This window comes from Pipistrellus hanaki (assembly GCF_964339955.1).
Source record: "Pipistrellus hanaki genome assembly, chromosome: 7".
In the NCBI taxonomy this organism is placed as follows: domain Eukaryota; kingdom Metazoa; phylum Chordata; class Mammalia; order Chiroptera; family Vespertilionidae; genus Pipistrellus; species Pipistrellus hanaki.
Window position 1 is genome coordinate 9,129,945 of NC_140509.1, and position 18,590 is coordinate 9,148,534.

General features: G+C 41.3%; 1 protein-coding gene and 1 pseudogene across 2 annotated transcripts in view; one reads left to right on the forward strand and one right to left on the reverse strand.

The window, feature by feature from the left end:
- Positions 1-18,590, forward strand: part of DNAH8 (dynein axonemal heavy chain 8) — a 255,491-nt gene that overhangs the window by 55,549 nt on the left and 181,352 nt on the right. The window contains exons 17-24 of the mRNA XM_084889523.1: positions 454-573; positions 1,784-1,919; positions 3,339-3,454; positions 6,873-6,979; positions 12,262-12,337; positions 13,127-13,319; positions 17,309-17,505; positions 18,050-18,176. Coding sequence (XP_084745649.1) covers positions 454-573; positions 1,784-1,919; positions 3,339-3,454; positions 6,873-6,979; positions 12,262-12,337; positions 13,127-13,319; positions 17,309-17,505; positions 18,050-18,176 — 1,072 coding nt within the window. The remainder of the gene's footprint in view (positions 1-453; positions 574-1,783; positions 1,920-3,338; positions 3,455-6,872; positions 6,980-12,261; positions 12,338-13,126; positions 13,320-17,308; positions 17,506-18,049; positions 18,177-18,590) is intronic.
- On the reverse strand, positions 4,850-6,315 carry LOC311625679 (proteasome subunit alpha type-1-like; annotated as a pseudogene). Its single transcript has 2 exons — positions 6,267-6,315; positions 4,850-5,751 (listed from the first exon to the last, which is right to left on the reverse strand). The product of its transcript is annotated as a proteasome subunit alpha type-1-like (transcript).

The window sequence follows — 18,590 nt, forward strand, 5'->3', positions numbered from 1 at the left end:
CTTCACCTCTCTATTGTCTGTGTCCACGGGTTATGCCAGTACGCATAGAAGCTCTTTCTAGAGACGCTCGTCTGTTAGTGTGGCAGTGTGGTGTACCCTCAAAACTCCGAGGCTTGGGTGGTGTGGTTCTCTGCCCTTCACCAGCTGGGTGTCTCTCGCCAGGTCACTTTACAGCAAGAGTATTGGTTTCTTGTGCTGTCCAACTGAAATAGCGATGGCTCCTGGGTGGATTGAGGCTTTCAAAGAAATAATACATCTGGTACACGTTGCTGCTCAATAAAACTTTAGTTCCAGGTCAAGCTTTATTTGCAGATATACATCTAAAAATCCCACCAAACTAAACTTGGCTCTGGAGGCAGGATTCTAGATTCAGCCCTCTGAGTTAGTTTATAACTCAGGTACATTTTGGATGAAAGAAGAGTTTCCCCCCACATTTGTTTTTCTTGTTGGTAGATCAATGATTTGTGTGAGATGCATATTGATACAGTTCTAAAGGAGATAGCCAAAACTGTGCTAATTTCCCTGCCTGAAACTGGTGCTACCAAGGTGGAAGATATGCTGACGCTCAATGAGGTATGCATTTATGTGTTATATTTTAATCATGGAGACACTCATAAACCTGAAATGTGAATTTTTACTATAGTCATCCTGGTGGGTATCAAATTGAGGTTTTGATTTGCATTTCCCTAATGACTAGTGATGTGGAACATTTTTTTCATCTTCTTGGTAACCTTTTGTGTATCTTCCTTCAGAAATACCTATTTTTTTTTTTTTTTTTTAGTTGTAATTGTTTTTTATATGTTCTAGGAAGTCATTTGGAGGCCTAAGTCAGCTGTTCCCATTTACTTTCCTCTTTTCTAAAATGTCTGGATGTTGTCAAAGGGCCTATTCCATTTTATAAACCTGCTTTCTCTTTTGAATTTAACCAGTTTTCAACTTCTTCCTAAAGCCTTTCTGACTATTAAAAAAGTGTCGAAAGGCAAAACCACAGGCTTTTAGAATCAGTCCAAGCTGGCTTTCAAACCTCTGTTTTTACCTCCCACTGGGTGACCTTGGACAAGTTTCTTATTCTTTTGAGCCTCCGTTTTCTCACCTGTGAAATGGGGACAAGAGGTTGTCCTTTAATTAAATGAGTTAATACACACAAAGCTTTGAAATTTTGATGCCTGACCTACACCATGCTTACTTAAAAAACTAATATCATTTGAATCAAAGCAACACTTTGGATTGTCCTTTTTAAAACCGCTTCTCATTTAAACATTTTTTAAAAATATGTTTTTTTAATTGATTTCAGAGAAAGTAAAGGAAAGGGATAGAAACATCAATGATGAGAGAGAATCATTGATCAGCTGCCTCCTGCAGGCTCCCTACTGATGATCAAGCCAGAAACCCATACATCTACCCTGACAGGGGAATTGAACCGTGACCTCCTGGTTCATGGGTGGATACTCAACCACTGAGCCACACCTGCCCTAGTTATTTTGAACTTTTGACAATATTATGTCTCTGCTTCTTCAGCCTTCTTTTTTTTTTTTTTTCATCATATCAAGGTGAATGTGATGTCTGTGTGATTGCATCAGGCAAAGGTCAATGACTGATTTTTCCTCCTCTTGGCATGGGCTGGAGCAGCTGTGCCTTTAGCCATTGGCAGTTTTTGATCTGAAACATGCTATTGGCAACTATCTCTAGTTATTTTTCAGTGGTGGTTAATTATAGCTTTTTAATAATTTTCACAGTGTTTTAAAAGTATCTGGAAATTAATAATCATTTTTAAATTTAATAGACATACACAAAAGAATGGGCTGATATTCTAAACCACAAGAGTAAGCATGTGGAAGAAGCTGTCAAAGAACTTATATCAATATTTGAGGCTATTTATGAAGTTAAGTACACTGCCAAGCCAGGAAGACACGTATCAGGTAATTTCACTCGCTATAATGTTTGAATCACAATAATTAAAGATATGTTCAAAAGTAAACTCCTTCTGCTTAGCAGGAACCAAAATTCCAAACTTCCAGAAGGAAAGCAAAGCAGGTGTTCAGCATAAAACACATTGTTTGCATGAACTATTTAGACACAGTGAGCCCTTTAAAAAAAAAAAGAGTATATTTTTATTGATTTCAGGGAGGGTGGGAGAAGGAGAGAGACATTGAAATATCAGTGATGAAAGAAAACCATTGACCAGCTGCCTCATGCATGCCTCCTACTGGGGACAGCCCGCAATCTGGGCATGTGCCCTGGCTGGAATTGAATGGTGACCTCCTAGTTTATAACTCAAGGCTCAACCACTGAGCCAAACCAGCCGGGGCTGTTTAGTTAGTTAGGGGAGCGATTTTCAACCTGTGTGCTGCAAGAATTTTTAAAACATGCAATACCTGACTCTTTAGGCAGGGGGCACTGTCCTATTTTCCCTTAGATTGTCAAATGAAGAGATGACAACAGCCAACACAATGATACCTGTCCAGTGTGAATGAATCAAAATTAGACTTTTTTTTTGTCAGATAAGCAAAAAATATAATGTATTTTAGTAATTAGTTTATATGTGCCAGGGGCTGAAACAGGTTGAAAATCACTGAGTTAGAGGATGGTGGGAAACCTAAAATCCTAGTTCCCAGATACCAACCAAGGACTAACCTTGCAAGCAGAGCTTTTCATAGATAGTAGTCTCAGGATTGCTATAATAATTCTCTCTCTCTCTCTCTCTCTCTCTCTCTCTCTCTCTCTCTCTCTCTCTCTCTCTCTCTCTCTCCCCCCACCCCCTTACTCCTCCCCCCCAGCATCCTGAAAGGCCTGGAGACACTTTCGGCTGTCACACAGCCAGGGGAGGTGCTACTAGCTCTAATGAATAGAGACCAGGGATGCTGCTCAATATCCTAAATGCTCAAAAGCCCCCGCCACCAAGATACCAAGAATGGCAGTGGTGCTGAGGCTGAGAAACTCTGAGCCTAACAGTGAGCACACAGGCCTTCTTTCTCTTAGAGTTTCCCCACTTAGTTTAATTAGTTTTCCTCAAAAGTTTCAAAACACAAACATATCAGCTCATTACATTCTAAAACTCCAAAAATAAATAACTATTTTAGAAAGATCGTAAGTGAAAAACTTAAATGTTTCTTAATTCCAGATACTAAGACAGCATATTTTAAAAAGTATATTTCTCAGTAGAATAACAATTCTATTGAGATGGGTGATTTAAATGGAATTCAAGGAATTCCTACGGGAACAAATTTTAAGTTAAGAACTTTTTAAGAAGAGTTTTTTAAAAAGAAGTTTGGGGGCATATATAATAAGCCATGTGCTCAATATTAAAAATTACATCTTGTTTTGTATTTTATCTGCAGAACAGAGAAAACATGTTGTTTTTGGAAGTGACGCAGAAGAGACCGAAAACACTGATTATGAACCTACAATTGTGCCTGAGGTTGCTGTCAACGAGAAAGAAGATGAATTTAAAAAGGTATTTATTGTGAAATGACCTCAGTGGATTTCACAGAGTTATGATTCAGAGGTTGTAGATAACCCGAGTGGCACGTCACCCAGGAAGTTCTGCAACCAACCTGTGTGGGTTTAGAACTAAATTGAATTTGTAACAAAATCGACAAAATATAATTTTCAACTTTGCACTGATGAATCTGGCAATATATAGCAATCCTTACAGTTCTCTTCAACTTTATCAACTTTTAATGTGATCTGTCAACTACGTTTATATTAATACTTATCTTCCCCTTTGGTGATTGGCCGTGCTTTCTTGCATAGTAAAGGCCCCTCGGGGACTGCAGCACTGGTCTGTTTGACTCAGAGTGTGGAACGTTTTCCTGTTACTATGTTTAACAGCACTACCTGTATTGCAAGCCCAGATTTTGATTCATTCGGGGTCCAGGGATCTGCCTTCCCTTCCCTTCCCTTCCCTTCCCTTCCCTTCCCTTCCCTTCCCTTCCCTTCCCTTCCCTTCCCTTCCCTTCCCTTCCCGCCCCTCCCCTCCCCTCCCCTCCCCTCCCCTCCCCTTCTTCCTTCCTTCCTTCCTTCCTTCCTTCCTTCCTTCCTTCCTTCCTTCCTTCCTTCCTTCCTTCCACCAGCAGATGAAACAATTTTATTTCACATTTGTATTTAAAACCAGAAAGACACTACGTTCTTTATATAAAAACATTAGTAAAGGCAACTGTACTTTCTAGAAAATGATGATATAGACCCTCTCAAAAAAAATGCATTTCATTATATGGTTTCAGTGAAGCTGCTTGCAATTCCAAACCTCACATCTGGACTGATTCCTAAAACATACCATTCCACCGCTGCACCTTTTGGTTCAAAGTATAGATGACTGTCAGCAGTCCATGTTCCTACATTCTTACACAGTTGCCAATACAAATACCCTGTTTCCCCGAAAATAAGACGGTGTCTTATATTAATTTTTGCTCCCAAAGATGAGCTAGGTCTTATTTTCAGAGGATGTCTTATTTTTCCATGAAGAAGAATATGGTACACATTTATTGTTAAATGAAAATAAAGGAAATTTATTACCTGTATATGGTACGGTAGTACAGTAGTTGTCAACACAAACCAGACAAACTGTGAATCCTACAGTATCAAGAATTTACTCATTTATTCAATGATAATCATGTCATCATCTTCTGGAACATCATCATAACAATCCATTTCCTGAATTTCCTGGTGAATTTCTTGTGACTCCATTTCTTTCAGAATCAGTGGACCAAATCTCTCATGTTTAGCCTAGGGGGGCCTTATTTTTGGGAGATGCCATATATTTCACTCAGAAGGAAACCTGTAAGTAGGTCTTATTTTCGGAGGATGTCTTATTTTCGGGGAAACATGTTATGGACTGGGGGATTATCACTTAATGCTCCATTGGTTCATCAGCCTTTTCTGCAGGTTCCTCAGCAGGCTCAGCAGGCTGTGCCTTTCTTTGTGGTCTTTCTTCAAGGCCGTCCAGGAATGGAGACATCATCATCATCATCATCATCATCATCATCATCATCCGTAAACTTCCAAGTCTTTACCAACAAGTCCAATGGAAACATTCTTTGTAGTTAGGTCTTGTTCTGCAGGAAGTGTCTCTCTTAAAGCACGCAGACCATTCAAACTGCACTCTGTACACTCAGACATAAGTCTCTCCAAGTCAGTACGAGCTGATTGAGAACGGACTCCAATGGACATAGTTCTGCAGTCAAAATTGTTAGCTGATGGACAGGTTTGGAAAATATGAGGGTCCATATCATCGTAACCAGCAATAAGTAGTCCAACACAATATTGTCTTTGGCCATATCTTTGTGTTGGTATCTGGATCTTGCTTCCAATTAGAGCTACAAGACAAGACACAGCAAGAGGTCTGTCAAATACCAATCTGGAATCCAAACACTCCTGGCGCATACAATTACATAGCAGTCTAGCATCAGCAGTAAGTCTCGCAATTGAAATATCAATTTGGTTGTCAACATGGAGAATTTTTTTTCTGATGAGCAGCAAGCACTGACTGTGCTCTCTTCAATGCAACCAATACTGCATGGGTTTTTTATTTCAGACCAACTGTGGCTGAATCTTGTATGACAGCTTCCATTGCATATTCAATTTGATGAATCCTGCCCTGAGGGCTCCAAACAGGGACATCATTGTCATATTGGTTGCGACAGGGCCCCCCTGGCTTTCCGCTTCTTCTGCAAAGCTGTGGATCAAGGATCCCAGGATCTGCATTTTCATCAGCACCGTGGGCAACCTGTGGAGTCTCCTCCAGGAGAAACCCTGAGGGGGAGATTTTCACGTTGTGTGGAGAATGGAGGTTGAGAAGGAGGCACAGGGTTTCTTGTGCCTCTTGCCTCGCCCTTCTGGTGACAGCAGCACTGAATGCCCTGCCACGATTGTGCTAATTTCTGCTTGCCCTGCTCCTGTCAATCTTCTTTTATCCCATGATGCTCATCGTCTTTTCATTCTTTCTATTTCACATTCTTTTGCACTTTAACACACACTGTAATACAGACACACATTTGTTCCACTCTCATCTTCTTGCTCAAGGATGATAATCAGCAATTGAGGGGAAACACTGTCTTGCTGAAACTAGATTTTAGCTGTGGATTTCCTCTCAGAACCTCGCACCAGCCGCTGTTAGTAGTCTGCAGGCATCGGCCAGAGCCAAGGGGGTTAAGGGGTCGTGGGCCCAGGCCAGTGGCCCTTCTCTTTCTGCTGCATTCCCTGAAACACTGGTGAGGTCCTCAGAGTAAGACTGAGAGCAGTCAGAGCCTCTGGAATTGGTGGGTCACCTGGCGGCATCAGTGCAGTCGCCTCCTCAGTAGTCTCCACCTTCCTCATGGCTGTCTCACATAAAGATGGATATGTCAACCGGTGCTTTAGCCGGATAACTCACCGACCCTGACCTACTTCTCCTGGTTCACACCGACTGAGCAGTCCTTATCCAGCTCTCAGAAATCAATGAAAATATATTAAAAAAAATAAGTAATTTAGGATTGACCTTATACAATATAATCAAAATTGTATAGTTTATTATTTTTCATTTTCCACATAACACTTCTAATATTGTATTCTTTCTTTTTTTCTTTCTTCTTCTTCTTTTAAAAAAAAAAAATATATATTTTATTGATTTTCCACAGAGAGGAAGGGAGATAGAGAGCTAGAAACGTCAATGAGAGAGAAACATTGACCAGCTGCCTCCTGCAGACCCCCCAAAGGGATGTGTCCACAACCAACGTACATGCCCTTGACCGGAATTGAACCTGGGACCTTCCAGTCCCCAGACTGACGCTCTATCCACTAAGCCAAACCGGTTTCGGCTAATATTGTATTCTTGCTTTGGGGATGGTAGGAGTTTTTATCTTTTGTACCAAATGTAATGTGATTTCTCATTACAGGAATGTAAAGAGGTCTATGCTTTCTTCTCTCATCAATTACTAGACAGTCTTCAAAAAGCTACACGGTTATCTTTGGACACAATGAAAAAAAGAATATTTGTTGCAAGGCAAGTTGAAAATATAATCTGATAATACTATCTGTAGCAACAGTGCTAATAAGAGCACCGTTTTATTAATTTAGAAAATTATAAAATTTAAAATATAACATTGATGACAAGACTATATGAAAATACCTTAGTGCATCGGTGGGGTTAGTGCATCGGTGGGGTTCTCTCAACTTGGCCTGTGGGGATTGGCCCAAAACCGGCTCTCCAACATCCCCTGAGGGGTCCTAGGTTATGAGAGGGCAGTTCTCGAGTGACGCACCCCGGAATTGGGATCCCTCCTCTCTGGTTACAGGTGCATCACCCGAGAACTGCAGTTGCCAAGTCACTGCAGCTTTGCAGCTCCTGCTTTGAGTGTCTGTTCCTTAGTGTTCAGTGCTCATCATAGCTACTGGTCAGAGCGTCTGCCTCCTGGTGGTCATTGTGCGTCATAGCTACCGGTTGCCTGGTTACTTAGGGTTTTATACTACCCTGTTTCCCTGAAAATAAGACAGTGTCTTATATTAATTTTTGCTCCCAAAGATGCGCTAGGTCTTATTTTCAGGGGATGTCTTATTTTTCCATGAAGAAGAATACGGTAAACATTTATTGTTAAATGAAAATAAAGGAAATTTATTACCTGTATATGGTACGGTAGTACAGTAGTTGTCAACACAAACCAGACAAACTGAATCCTACAGTATCAAGAATTTACTCATTTATTCAATGACAATCATGTCATCATATTCTGGAACATCATCATAACAATCCAATTCCCGAATTTCCTGGTGAATTTCTTGTGACTCCATTTCTTTCAGAATCAGTGGACCAAATCTCTCATGTTTAGCAATAGCATTCTGAGACAGAGCCTAGGGGGGCCTTATTTTCGGGGGATGCCTTATATTTCACTCAGAAGGAAACCTGTAAGTTGGTCTTATTTTTGGAGGATGTCTTATTTTTGGGGAAACACTGTAGTACATATAGGCTAGAGGCGGATCCGTGCACTGGTGAGGTCCCTTGGCCTGGCCTGTGCCCTCTCACAATCCAGGACCCTTTGGGTGTGTCAGAGAGCCAGTTTCAGCCCGATCTCTGCAGACCACCAGTGTACGGATTCATGCACTAGGCCTCTAGTATGCATATAAGATCTTTGGTTAATCTCTTCCCACTCTCCCCACTTCCCCCTCTAGCCCTTCCCTCTGAGATTCATCAGTCTGTTCCATGTTTCCATGACTGTGTGTTGAACATCTGCCCCCTGATGGTCATTGTGCATCATAACTACTGGCTGGTCGCTTAGGCTTTTATATATATAGATAAGGGCAATATTGCAAGAACAGTGATCAAATGAACAACTAAGTTCCTAGCAGCCAGACCAAGATGAAAAACACTGAACAGTCCCCTTACTGGTCCTCTCTGGCTCACTCAAAGGTAACTACTATCCTGAACTTGATGTTTATCATGGTCCTTAGGGTTTACCACATATTTGTATCCCCAATCAATGTGTCATTTAATTTGGCCTGTTTTGGACTATGTTCAGCATTATGTTTTTGAGATTCATCTATGTTGATGTAACTTATTTCACTTCAATATAGTTGAAGCATACATAATCTGAATTCTGTACTATAGGTGATGGCCATTTGGGCTGTTTTTGGTTTGGGCTACTGTGAATAAAACCTTTCTGAACATTCTTGTCCCTGCCTCCTGCTAAGAGTGGAATGATTGGGCCCTGGAGCATGTGCCTGCCTCTCTTTGCCAGGCAAGACCTAGTAGGAGAGTCCCATGGCTCCTCATCCTCACACACAGTTAGTATTGTCCAGTTAAAAAACCTTATGTGAACGGCATCTCATTGGATTTTCAAATTTTCCTAGTGACTGTTGAGGTTGAACACATTTTTATGTTTATGAACCATTTGTGCTTTCTCTTCCTTAAAATTTGTGTTTCCCTTCCCTTCTTTTCCTGAACACTCAAATTATTTATTTACTGGCATATTTCATTAAAGTCTTCAGGTTCTTGTGTATTTCTTATCTCACTGGTTGCTTAGTGAGGATAGAATGTATGAGGGGTAAACTCTCTGATTCTTCATTTTGAGTCTAAAAATGCTTTTGTTTTTGCTCTCTTTCAAGACAAGTTTGGCTAGATAAAATTCTTTTGTTTGTCTCTCAGCACTTGGAAACTACTTCATTTTTTCTGCTCTATTTGTTGCTGATGAGCAGTATGCAGTAATTCTAATTGAAGATTGCTTTTTATCTTGGATGTTCTGCAGTTTTCTGTCCCTGTGAGGACATGTCTTTATTTATTCTGATTTGTTCTCAGAGTGCACGTTCTATTTGAGGGCTTATAGTGTTCCTTAATTCTGGAAAATCACCAGCAATTTCCTCTGCAGTTATTGCTTCTGGAACATTCTCTCTCATTTTAATTTTTATTTTTTAGGGAGAATGGAAGGGAGAGAGGAAAGGAGAGAGAGAGAGAGAGAGAGAGAGAGAGAGAGAGAGAGAGAGAGAGAGAGAGAGATGTGAGATGTGAGAGGTGAGAGAAAGACACATCCATCATTCCCTGACTGGGGCTGGGAATTGAACTTGTAGCCCAGGCACATGCCTTTGACCAGGAATTGAACCTGCAATCCTTTGGTGCACTGGCCGATGCTCTAACCAGAGAGCCGTACCAGCTAGGTGGTACTTTCTCTTATGGAACTCCTAATAGCTGAACATTGAATTGATTGACCACATAATTTATTGTTCCAACTACAATAGATCACTTTTTTTTTTTTTTTTTTTTTTTTTTTTTTTTTTTTTTGTGAGGGACATGATTCAGGTGAAGGGTCAGGACAGACTTAACCCAGACTGTCCTGGGCACACTGGACGTGTGGTCATCTCAAGTGCTGGGGCCTATCCTCCCCAGCGCCTAATTCCTCTATCATTTAGTTTGTCTTTTTTCATTTCTGGGCTGCATTATGGGCCAGCATCTCTGTATCTAGTATAAAGTGATTTTATCTGCTGTCTCTTAAACATTTCAATGAATACTTTTTCTTATCATTTCTGCCTTTTTAGTTGAGCAATTTTAGAAGATAGCCTTCATTTATATCTTTGAACATTCTCATTATACTTACTTTAGAGTTTGTCATACTTCTCTACTTTGACTTTTATCTGGAGTGAGTTTCTGGTTCAATTATTGATTTCTTTAATTCCCTTTCTTACTGTTAGAAATAGTCATGCTTGTTGGGATTTTACTTCATATGCCATCTTTGAGCCAGAGATTTTTTGTTTTTGAGTCTTAGTCTCTCCTTCCTATTTCCCTGTCTAGGAGTTTCACTTTTGTCTCCACATGACCCTCAGAACCTTGAATATAGAGCCAGTTCTTATTGGTTCACAGTTATTGCCCCCTGAAGAGGGACTAGAGTATGGCACGTTCAGCTGGGAGTATACAAGAGATCCGGCTTAGTCACTTATTGGGGTGCTGTGCCTTTGCTTCTATCACCCCAGGCCTGCATCCTGAAAAACTGTAGCTGCAGACAGTTGGTTGTATTTATAACTGGAGGTGTAGTTTCTCATTAATGACAGCATTTATTGCTATGGAAATTTTACATCTACATATATAAAAGGCTAATATGCTAAATGTTCAACTGTCTGACCACCAGGGGATAGATGCTCAATGCATGAGCTGCCGTGATACACACTGGCCATTTACTGGGAAATGACACCATGGAACTGGTTCTCACAAAGCAACACTCTGCTTCCCCCAAGTGGGACACAGGCCACCCAGCCCAGCCCTGAAACGGTGGCTGTGGGCACTGGTTAATGATGTCACATAGCAACACTCAGCTTCCTCTCCCTAGTGACTAGCCTCCTTGGGGTTTCTTCAGCCTAGGAACACAGCTTGCTTTATATCCATGTGCAAATATTTTACACTTTAACCAAATGTCTGTGAAGCATTTTCCCATGCCTCATCTCATTTGATGCTATACCTGGAGTAGGCAGATAAGAGACTCAGTGGAATCCTATTTTCTTTTCATTAACCAGAAAAGGGAGATTTAGAAAGCTTAGAAATTTGACCTGACTGGAAAGAAATAAGAAATGATGGACCTTGAAAATGACTTTAGGTTTTCTCACTGCGCAGAATATAGTCAAACCTTGCTTCAGTTAAATATTTTTACCCTTTGTTCTCCCTGCATGATCTACAATAATAATGTGCTTTGTGTCGATATTTACTGCTGTGTTGCTGATAATTACCTGAAAGAGAAGTTGGGGTGCTTCACTGAGCTGGAAAAAGGTTTAGCTAAATAAGGTCTAATTAAGCAAGTTTATTCTCTCTCTATATATATAAAAGGCCAAATTGAACAGACATGGGCGATACATATAAAGCTTTCATTGGCACCAATTGCACGAATGTGTTTTGTTTTTATTTATTTATTTATTTTTTAAACATATTTTATTGATTTTTTTTACAGAGAGGAAGAGAGAGAGATAGAGAGCTGGAAACATCGATGAGAGAGAAACATCGACCAGCTGCCTCTTGCACACCCCCTACCGGGGATGTGCCCGCAACCAGTGTACATGCCCTTGACCGGAATCGAACCTGGGACCTTTCAGTTCGCAGACCGACGCTCTACCACTGAGCCAAACTGGTTTCGGCTGCACGAATGTGTTTTGATTTGCCATTGTTGATTGTGAATTTAGTTGACACTTCTATTATAGAGAAAGGGCAAATAGCATTATTAAAATATTTATTCTAATTAATTTCTGTGCTCCAGGCCTCTAGTTTATTATAATTTTGTCTGGGATGGGGACAGATGTCAAGGCAGAGGGAGATAATTTGCAGGCCTGGTATTTGTCACTTACTGTACTTGTGTGTTTGTATGTCTATACTTCTGTCTGAGCATGAGAGATATTGTTTAAAAAGAAATGTTTTTGGAAATTTTGACCAAAAGCCTCCTGTTTAACCTTACAAAAAAAGCATATTTAGAAGAATACATGAAGGTATATGCTTTTTGTTGGTGAATCTTGTCTAGTATTTGTTACGGGGTTAGGAAAAAGAATGCTTTTAACACATTATTAAATACTTTTGACTAACAGAACAACATTAAAATACTATAAAATGTATATGAGACTTAATATTTTATTTCCAGAAATATTGTCGCTGTCTTTTTTTTTTTTTAGCTCTCTGAAATTTAATTTCATTATAAAAATATTCTCTTCATGTAATATAGTATTTTGAAATTATCTTTATTTTTTAGGATTGAGTGCGATAGCATAGCAAGCTATTTATGAAATTGTAGGTTAAGGTTAATCAGCTAAATGTCCATCTTGTTACAGCCTCTATGGACGAAAGCGGGTAGAAGATGTCATTTCCTTTATAAAAGCAGAAGTACATCTTGCGATTCCTAATGTGGTAAGAATGAGGGAATAGTCAAATTAACACAAGGATATTTGGGTAATGTATTTGACAAGGGTTTCACGAGAACTGAACTTTCATTTATGGTAACCTCTTGGTCCTATATATATCTTTCTATCTCACCTTCATATTTAACAAAAATAAAAATATTATCGTTAATTCCTGTTATAAAAATTGCTCTGCATAGCTCATGGTGTGCTGAAGTTGAGTCAAGCATCTGGTCAGCCATCAGTTAGCAAGTGTTCTAAAAATCTTGCTTTTTCTTACTTCAAACCTTAAATTACCTAAATAAGACCACCGCAAACACACGACCGTGAGGCAAACCCACTGAGGGTGGCAGAATAGAAAGAGAGAGAGAGCGAGCCTACGCCCTGAGCACCATGGACTTGTGCTTTCTCATGGACCGTCTCTCCCACCACCCGCTGCGTCCCGGCATGTGGAACTCTGACAGGTGCACGCTGAGAGGGTCAGGGTTAGGCCAGGGGGACGGGCTCACATCCCCGAAGTGGCCTCCTGGACACCCAACACACAGTCCACAATTTTTGGCCGCATCCAGCCCCCCTCACGGGGAAAGGGTGACAGATCCTGTGTTTGACCTTCTTGCCTGCAGGGATCGAGAAAGTCCGCATGCAGTCCACACTGCCCTCACATCCCTCTCCTGAAAGCAGCCTTTTCTTGGGGGTAGCTGAGGCTTTCCCCCTCAGGGGGGAGCAGAGGGGGCGGTGAGAAGCAGAGGGACGGATCGCATGTGCCCACGGAACCAGGGCCTCGTTTCTTCTTCCGCAGGTGATGGTTCCGAGCTTGGATGACATTCAACAAGCCATTAACCGGATGATCCAGTTAACCCTGGAGGTGAGCAGAGGAGTGGCTCACTGGGGGCAGCAGCCCACCCGGCCCATGAAGAATCTCAAGCTCAGTTCCAGCCGCACCACTGACCCGGCCTATACAAGCGCAGGAAGACAGGTGAAGAGGGAAGAAAGTAAGAACCCTACATCTCAGATCCATAGATTCTCTGAATTACAGTGTGCAAGTGCTCTTCTCGGACTCTTCCTGGGTTCAACAGCGTGTAGATATTTTTAAAAGTAATTTTTATATGTTTATTTGTTAAGTTTTGCATTTAAAAACTAGTCTTTTCCATCCTCCACTTTTTTAAAAGATACATTTTTATTGGTATTAGAGAGAGGGATAGAGAGATAAGAACATTGATGAGAGATATATCAATTGGCTGCCTCCTGCATGCTCCCTACTGGGGACGTGCCCACAACCCAGGCATGTGTCCTTGGCCAGAATCAAACCTGGGACCCTTCAGTCTGCAGGCTGATGCTTTATCCACTGAGCCAAATCAGCAAGGACATATCTTACATTATTATTACCTACAGTCACCATGCTACATGAGGCCTCCAGAACTTATTCATCTTATAATTGAAAGTTTATATCCTTTTCCTCCAACCTTGACTCTGGTAACTACTGTTCTACTCTCTGTTACTATGATTTAAAAAAAATTTTTTTTATACAATAAAATGCTTTCATTGTAAATATTTTCAGCCTTAAAAAGAAGGAAATCCTTCTATTTGTGACAACATGGGTAAATCCAGAGGGCATTATGCTAAGTGAAATAAGCCAGACACCGAAGGAAAATATTGGATAATCTCATTTATGTGTGGAATCTAAAAAACGTCAAACTATTTTTCTGAAAATATACTACCTCCTTCGGTAACCAGGGAAATGCCAATTCAACATAAGGTACCATGTGAGCTACAGACCCCAGGCCAGCTTTCCGTGTTGCATAAACACTCCTCTCTCAGCTCACCTCTGTGGTCTCATGGGGCATGCCCTGTAACCAGCTAATAGAGGACAAACACAAGGTCAGGCTAGGCCTACGGTGCATTGGCTTGATGTTTTGGTGTGAGTCTAAATGCGCCTACTCAGGAGTGGCCCTTAAGGACTGTGAGAGGGGGAGTTTGCCCATGGGCAGAGCTCCAAGCAGGGGGAAGTGATCTGAAGCAAAGGTATCCATGGACTCATGGGCAGTGACGATGGCTGGACAAGTTGTGCAGGTCCTAGCAGGACCAACACGGGAAATCGCAAGGAGGTCTGAGGGGAAAAGCCGGTGAATGAATCTATGAATCTATGGGTCTATGAATATACAAACTTAGTGACGGGGCTAGGAATGAATCCAGAGGAGAGGACTGGAATCCAGTTGTTTTTGAGTTTTAGCCCATTCGTATATTATTGTAGCGGGACAAATGTAAAGCTAAAAACCATAAGGTGCAAGAATCTTTCGACTTATCAACAACTTTGCAAATAAGAATTCTATTCTCTGCCATATTATCAACTAAGTGTGATGGTAGAATAAAGACATTTTCGGACATTGACTGTCTTAAAAATTTTACCCAGTGCACCCTTCTCCACAAAGTTACTGCACCCTTTCAAAATGAGAAAATAAAGTAAAGAAAAAAGAGAAGACATGAGATGTAGGAACCAGGAGTGAAATGCAGCAGGGAGCTGAAGGAAATTCCCAGGTGGATGATAAAGGATGAGTACACAGGGACACATGTAGTCTAAACATAGAGGGCCCCTGGTGTAACTCAAGAGATAGACAAGTGTCCACTGCTCTCGCCATGGTGCCTGGTGCCATTGTACTGCCTTTTAACTTGAAGACTGAATGCCAGGGTGAACCTGGTCCATACTCTTGTCTGTGCTTGCCTGCTTTCACCATGTGCTGACAAAAGTCGCTGCTCTACTCGCATTGCTCGGTCAGTGGTCGGCAATCTCATTAGTCAACAGAGCCAAATATCAACAGTACAACGATTGAAATTTCTTTTGAGAGCCACATTTTTTAAACTTAAATTTCTTCTAATGCCACTTCTTCAAAATAGACTCGCCCAGGCCATGGTATTTTGTGGAAGAGCCACACTCAAGAGGCCAAAGAGCCGCATGTGGCCCGCGAGCCGCAGTTTGCTGACCACTGCCCTAGGTCAGCTGAAGCTGGGGTCACTCTGAAGTGACAGTGCCTTTGGCCTGCTACTGAGAACTGGGGGGAAGGTAATGTGATCCAGGAGAATACAGAGTGGCCCGCTGTCCTGGCCCTATTCCTGCTGGACATCCATTACTTGGCTCATAAACACAGCCCTGCCAGGTGCCCTGATTGCGATGAGTCCTGTATTATCTCTATGCCATAGGACTCATGACCCTACGCCAGGGCTTCCTCCAAAGGGCTGTCATCAGACTGCAGGAAGCTGCAGGAGGGCTAGATCCAGAGACCAGCTTCTTTTATCCTGGGAGTCTCCATCTAGCATGAACATTAATGTTTTTTTTTAAAGTATATTTTATTGATTTTTTTTACAGAAAGGAAGGAGGAGGAATAGAGTGTTAGAAACATTGATGGGAGAGAAACATCAATCAGCTGCCTCCTGCACACCCCCCACTGGAGATGTGCCCGCAACCAAAGTACGTGCCCTTGACTGGAATCAAACCTGGGACCCTTGAGTCTGCAGGCTGAAGCTCTATCCACTGAGCCAAACCAGCTATGGCGAGCATTAATGTTTTTATTTCACAGCTGCGTGTGTCCTTTGGCTCAGTTTAAAAAAAGAAATCAAACAACATATTGTTTAGAGATAAGTACATTGGTTCATCTTCAAAGAAAATTCAGGAGAGTGGTTAGTTACCTCTGGGGTAAGGGAATGTGATTGGAGAGAGGCCCAGAGAGGATTACTGGTATTTTGGTATTTTCTTCTTAACCTGGTGCCGAGTACATTGAAATGTGGACCCTATGCTACCAGCTTTTAAGAGAAAAAGCTCAAAATCTGGAATTTTGTGTGAAATGTCATGATTTTTAATTGTTAACAGCTGCTTTAAAAGGGAAGGCACTGTTTGAGTCAAACAATAGTATCTGCATGGTCTCGGATGGAGGATACTTGAAGATTTCCATTGACCAAGAGATGCTTATAGTGGTGGTTAGTAGTGATTGGGTAAGCTCCATGTACCAGCTGCTTAGCTGAAGATGGACATACGTTGTCTAATTTCATTCTCACAAGTATCTCCATGAGTAGTAAATAACATGCCTAAGGTTATGTGGGTAATAAATGCAATGCCTCTTCTTTAACCACCATACTATTTTGGAAGGTAGCAGTTTCAACTCTTTTTACCTTTTCTTATAGGTCTTTAAATTGGTTTGTTTGTTGGTTTGTTTTCGGCGGGCATTAACTAGTGTCTTTCAGTTATCTCCTCTGAAAAACACAGTTTTTCCACATTAAAGAAATCTAGACATTAAAATATTTTTTAATATTTTTATTGATTTTTTGAGAGAGAGAGAGAGAGGGAGGGAGGGAGAGAGAGAGAGAGAGAGGGAGAGAGAGAGAGAGAGAGAGAGAGAGAGAGAGAGAGGGAGAGATATCAATGTGAGAGCAGAGCATGGATGGGCTGCAGCTGAGGGATGTGCCCTGACTGGGAATCAATCCAGCAACCTTGAGATTCACAGGATGACACTCAACCAATTTTGTCAAGCTGGCCAAGGCTGAAAAATAGTTTAATAAGACACATAGTTTAGTAAGAATAAGTTAAGAGCTTAGTTGGTTGAGAGTCATCCCGTGCACAGAAAGGTTGCCAGTTGGAATTCTGGTCAGGGCACATACCTGGGTTGCAGGCTCATTCCCTAGTCAGGGGCATGCTGGAGGCAGCCGATCCATGTTTTGCTCTTGCATGGATGTTTCTCTCTCTTTCTCTCTCTCTCTCTTCCTCCTCCTCATCCTCTTCCTCATCCTCTTCCTCCTCCCTTCCCTTCTCTCTGAAAAATCAATAAAAAGATTTTTTTAAAAAAGAAGTGAAGTTAGCAAGAGAATACTTCTTAATTACTTAGAGGGGGAATCTTTAAAATAACACAGCTTGCAAAAGTCTACAAATATTGAAAATGATATAATATTTAAAGTTGTATAGACATTGACCATATTTTCAAAAACCTGTTTTCAGGATCTTTTGAAGAAGTCATTCCCGCGAGGAAGCTGAAGAACTTTTACCCCGGGGTAGCGGAACACAAGGACATTTCCAAGCTGGTCCTCCTCCTTTCGTCCTCGGTGAATTCTCTAAGGAAGGCGGCCCACGAGGCCCTGCAGGACTTTCAAAAATACAAGACGCTCTGGACAGAGGATCGAGACGTGAAAGTGAAGGTGCATTTTGCTACTTGTGATGCAGTTGGGGTTTGATTTGTTTGTGTGAAGGAGCACCAAGCAAACATCAGTGATAATGACAGGAACTCATGAGCAGAGGTCAATAACCTATAAAATGCCAAGCACCTAACCCGTTGTGTCCCGTGTCATTCTCACAGTGACAATCTGAGGCCCAGGCAGATTTCGTTTAATTTGGGTGAACAGTTGAGGACCAGTCAAGTTTAGACCATGCAGGGGCCAGGCACTCAGGGTGTGCACACCTCCAGAGGCTCCGCTGGAGTTTTGGTTAGGCTCCAGGAAACTTGAGAACTCTGAACAGCCATTCATGACTTCTGAGGCCCTCCCTTCCACCACTCTCTTCCACTTAGTTCACCTCGTCTTGGTCTGTTCACATCGTAGTACAGACCAGTGTAAAAGTACCTAAGTAAGTGCAGTGTTCTAATGGAACTATTTTCGTAGAGGATTGATACTTTTTATGTGAAGGATTTAATTTGGAGAAGAATCTAAAGCTAAAGAAAACACTGGTTTTTTTTTCCCTCCTCAGGAATTTTTGGCTAACAACCCCTCTCTGACTGAGATCAGGTCAGAAATTCTGCACTATGCCACTTTTGAACAGGAGATTGACGAGCTGAAGCCTGTCATCATTGTAGGAGCACTTGAATTGCATACAGGTATTTAAAAATATTACGTAAAATATCGGTATTTTCACACGAAGCATCCCTTAATTTAGAAGCAGTCATTAAGCTACCTTGCTACAATAAAATAAATGTTAAATATTTCTGGACCACCAGTATTGTTCATATATGTGCTATATATAGTATGTATGTGATATGATATATTATGTATTTTTATATATATATCAATATAATATTATACCACCGTGGCTTAATACACTTAATCTGCAGCACTGTTCCTCGATTGGCAGTCCAACAGCTAAGAGTATAAGGTGGAAGTTTTCATGGGGAGGGGTTGTGTACTTGAGCTAGGAGTCAAACAGTTCGAAGTCTCCTGAAAAGTTATTTGAGAGAGTCATCCCATGCACAGAAAGGGATTAGAATATCAAAGGGTGATGAAGCAACCACTTA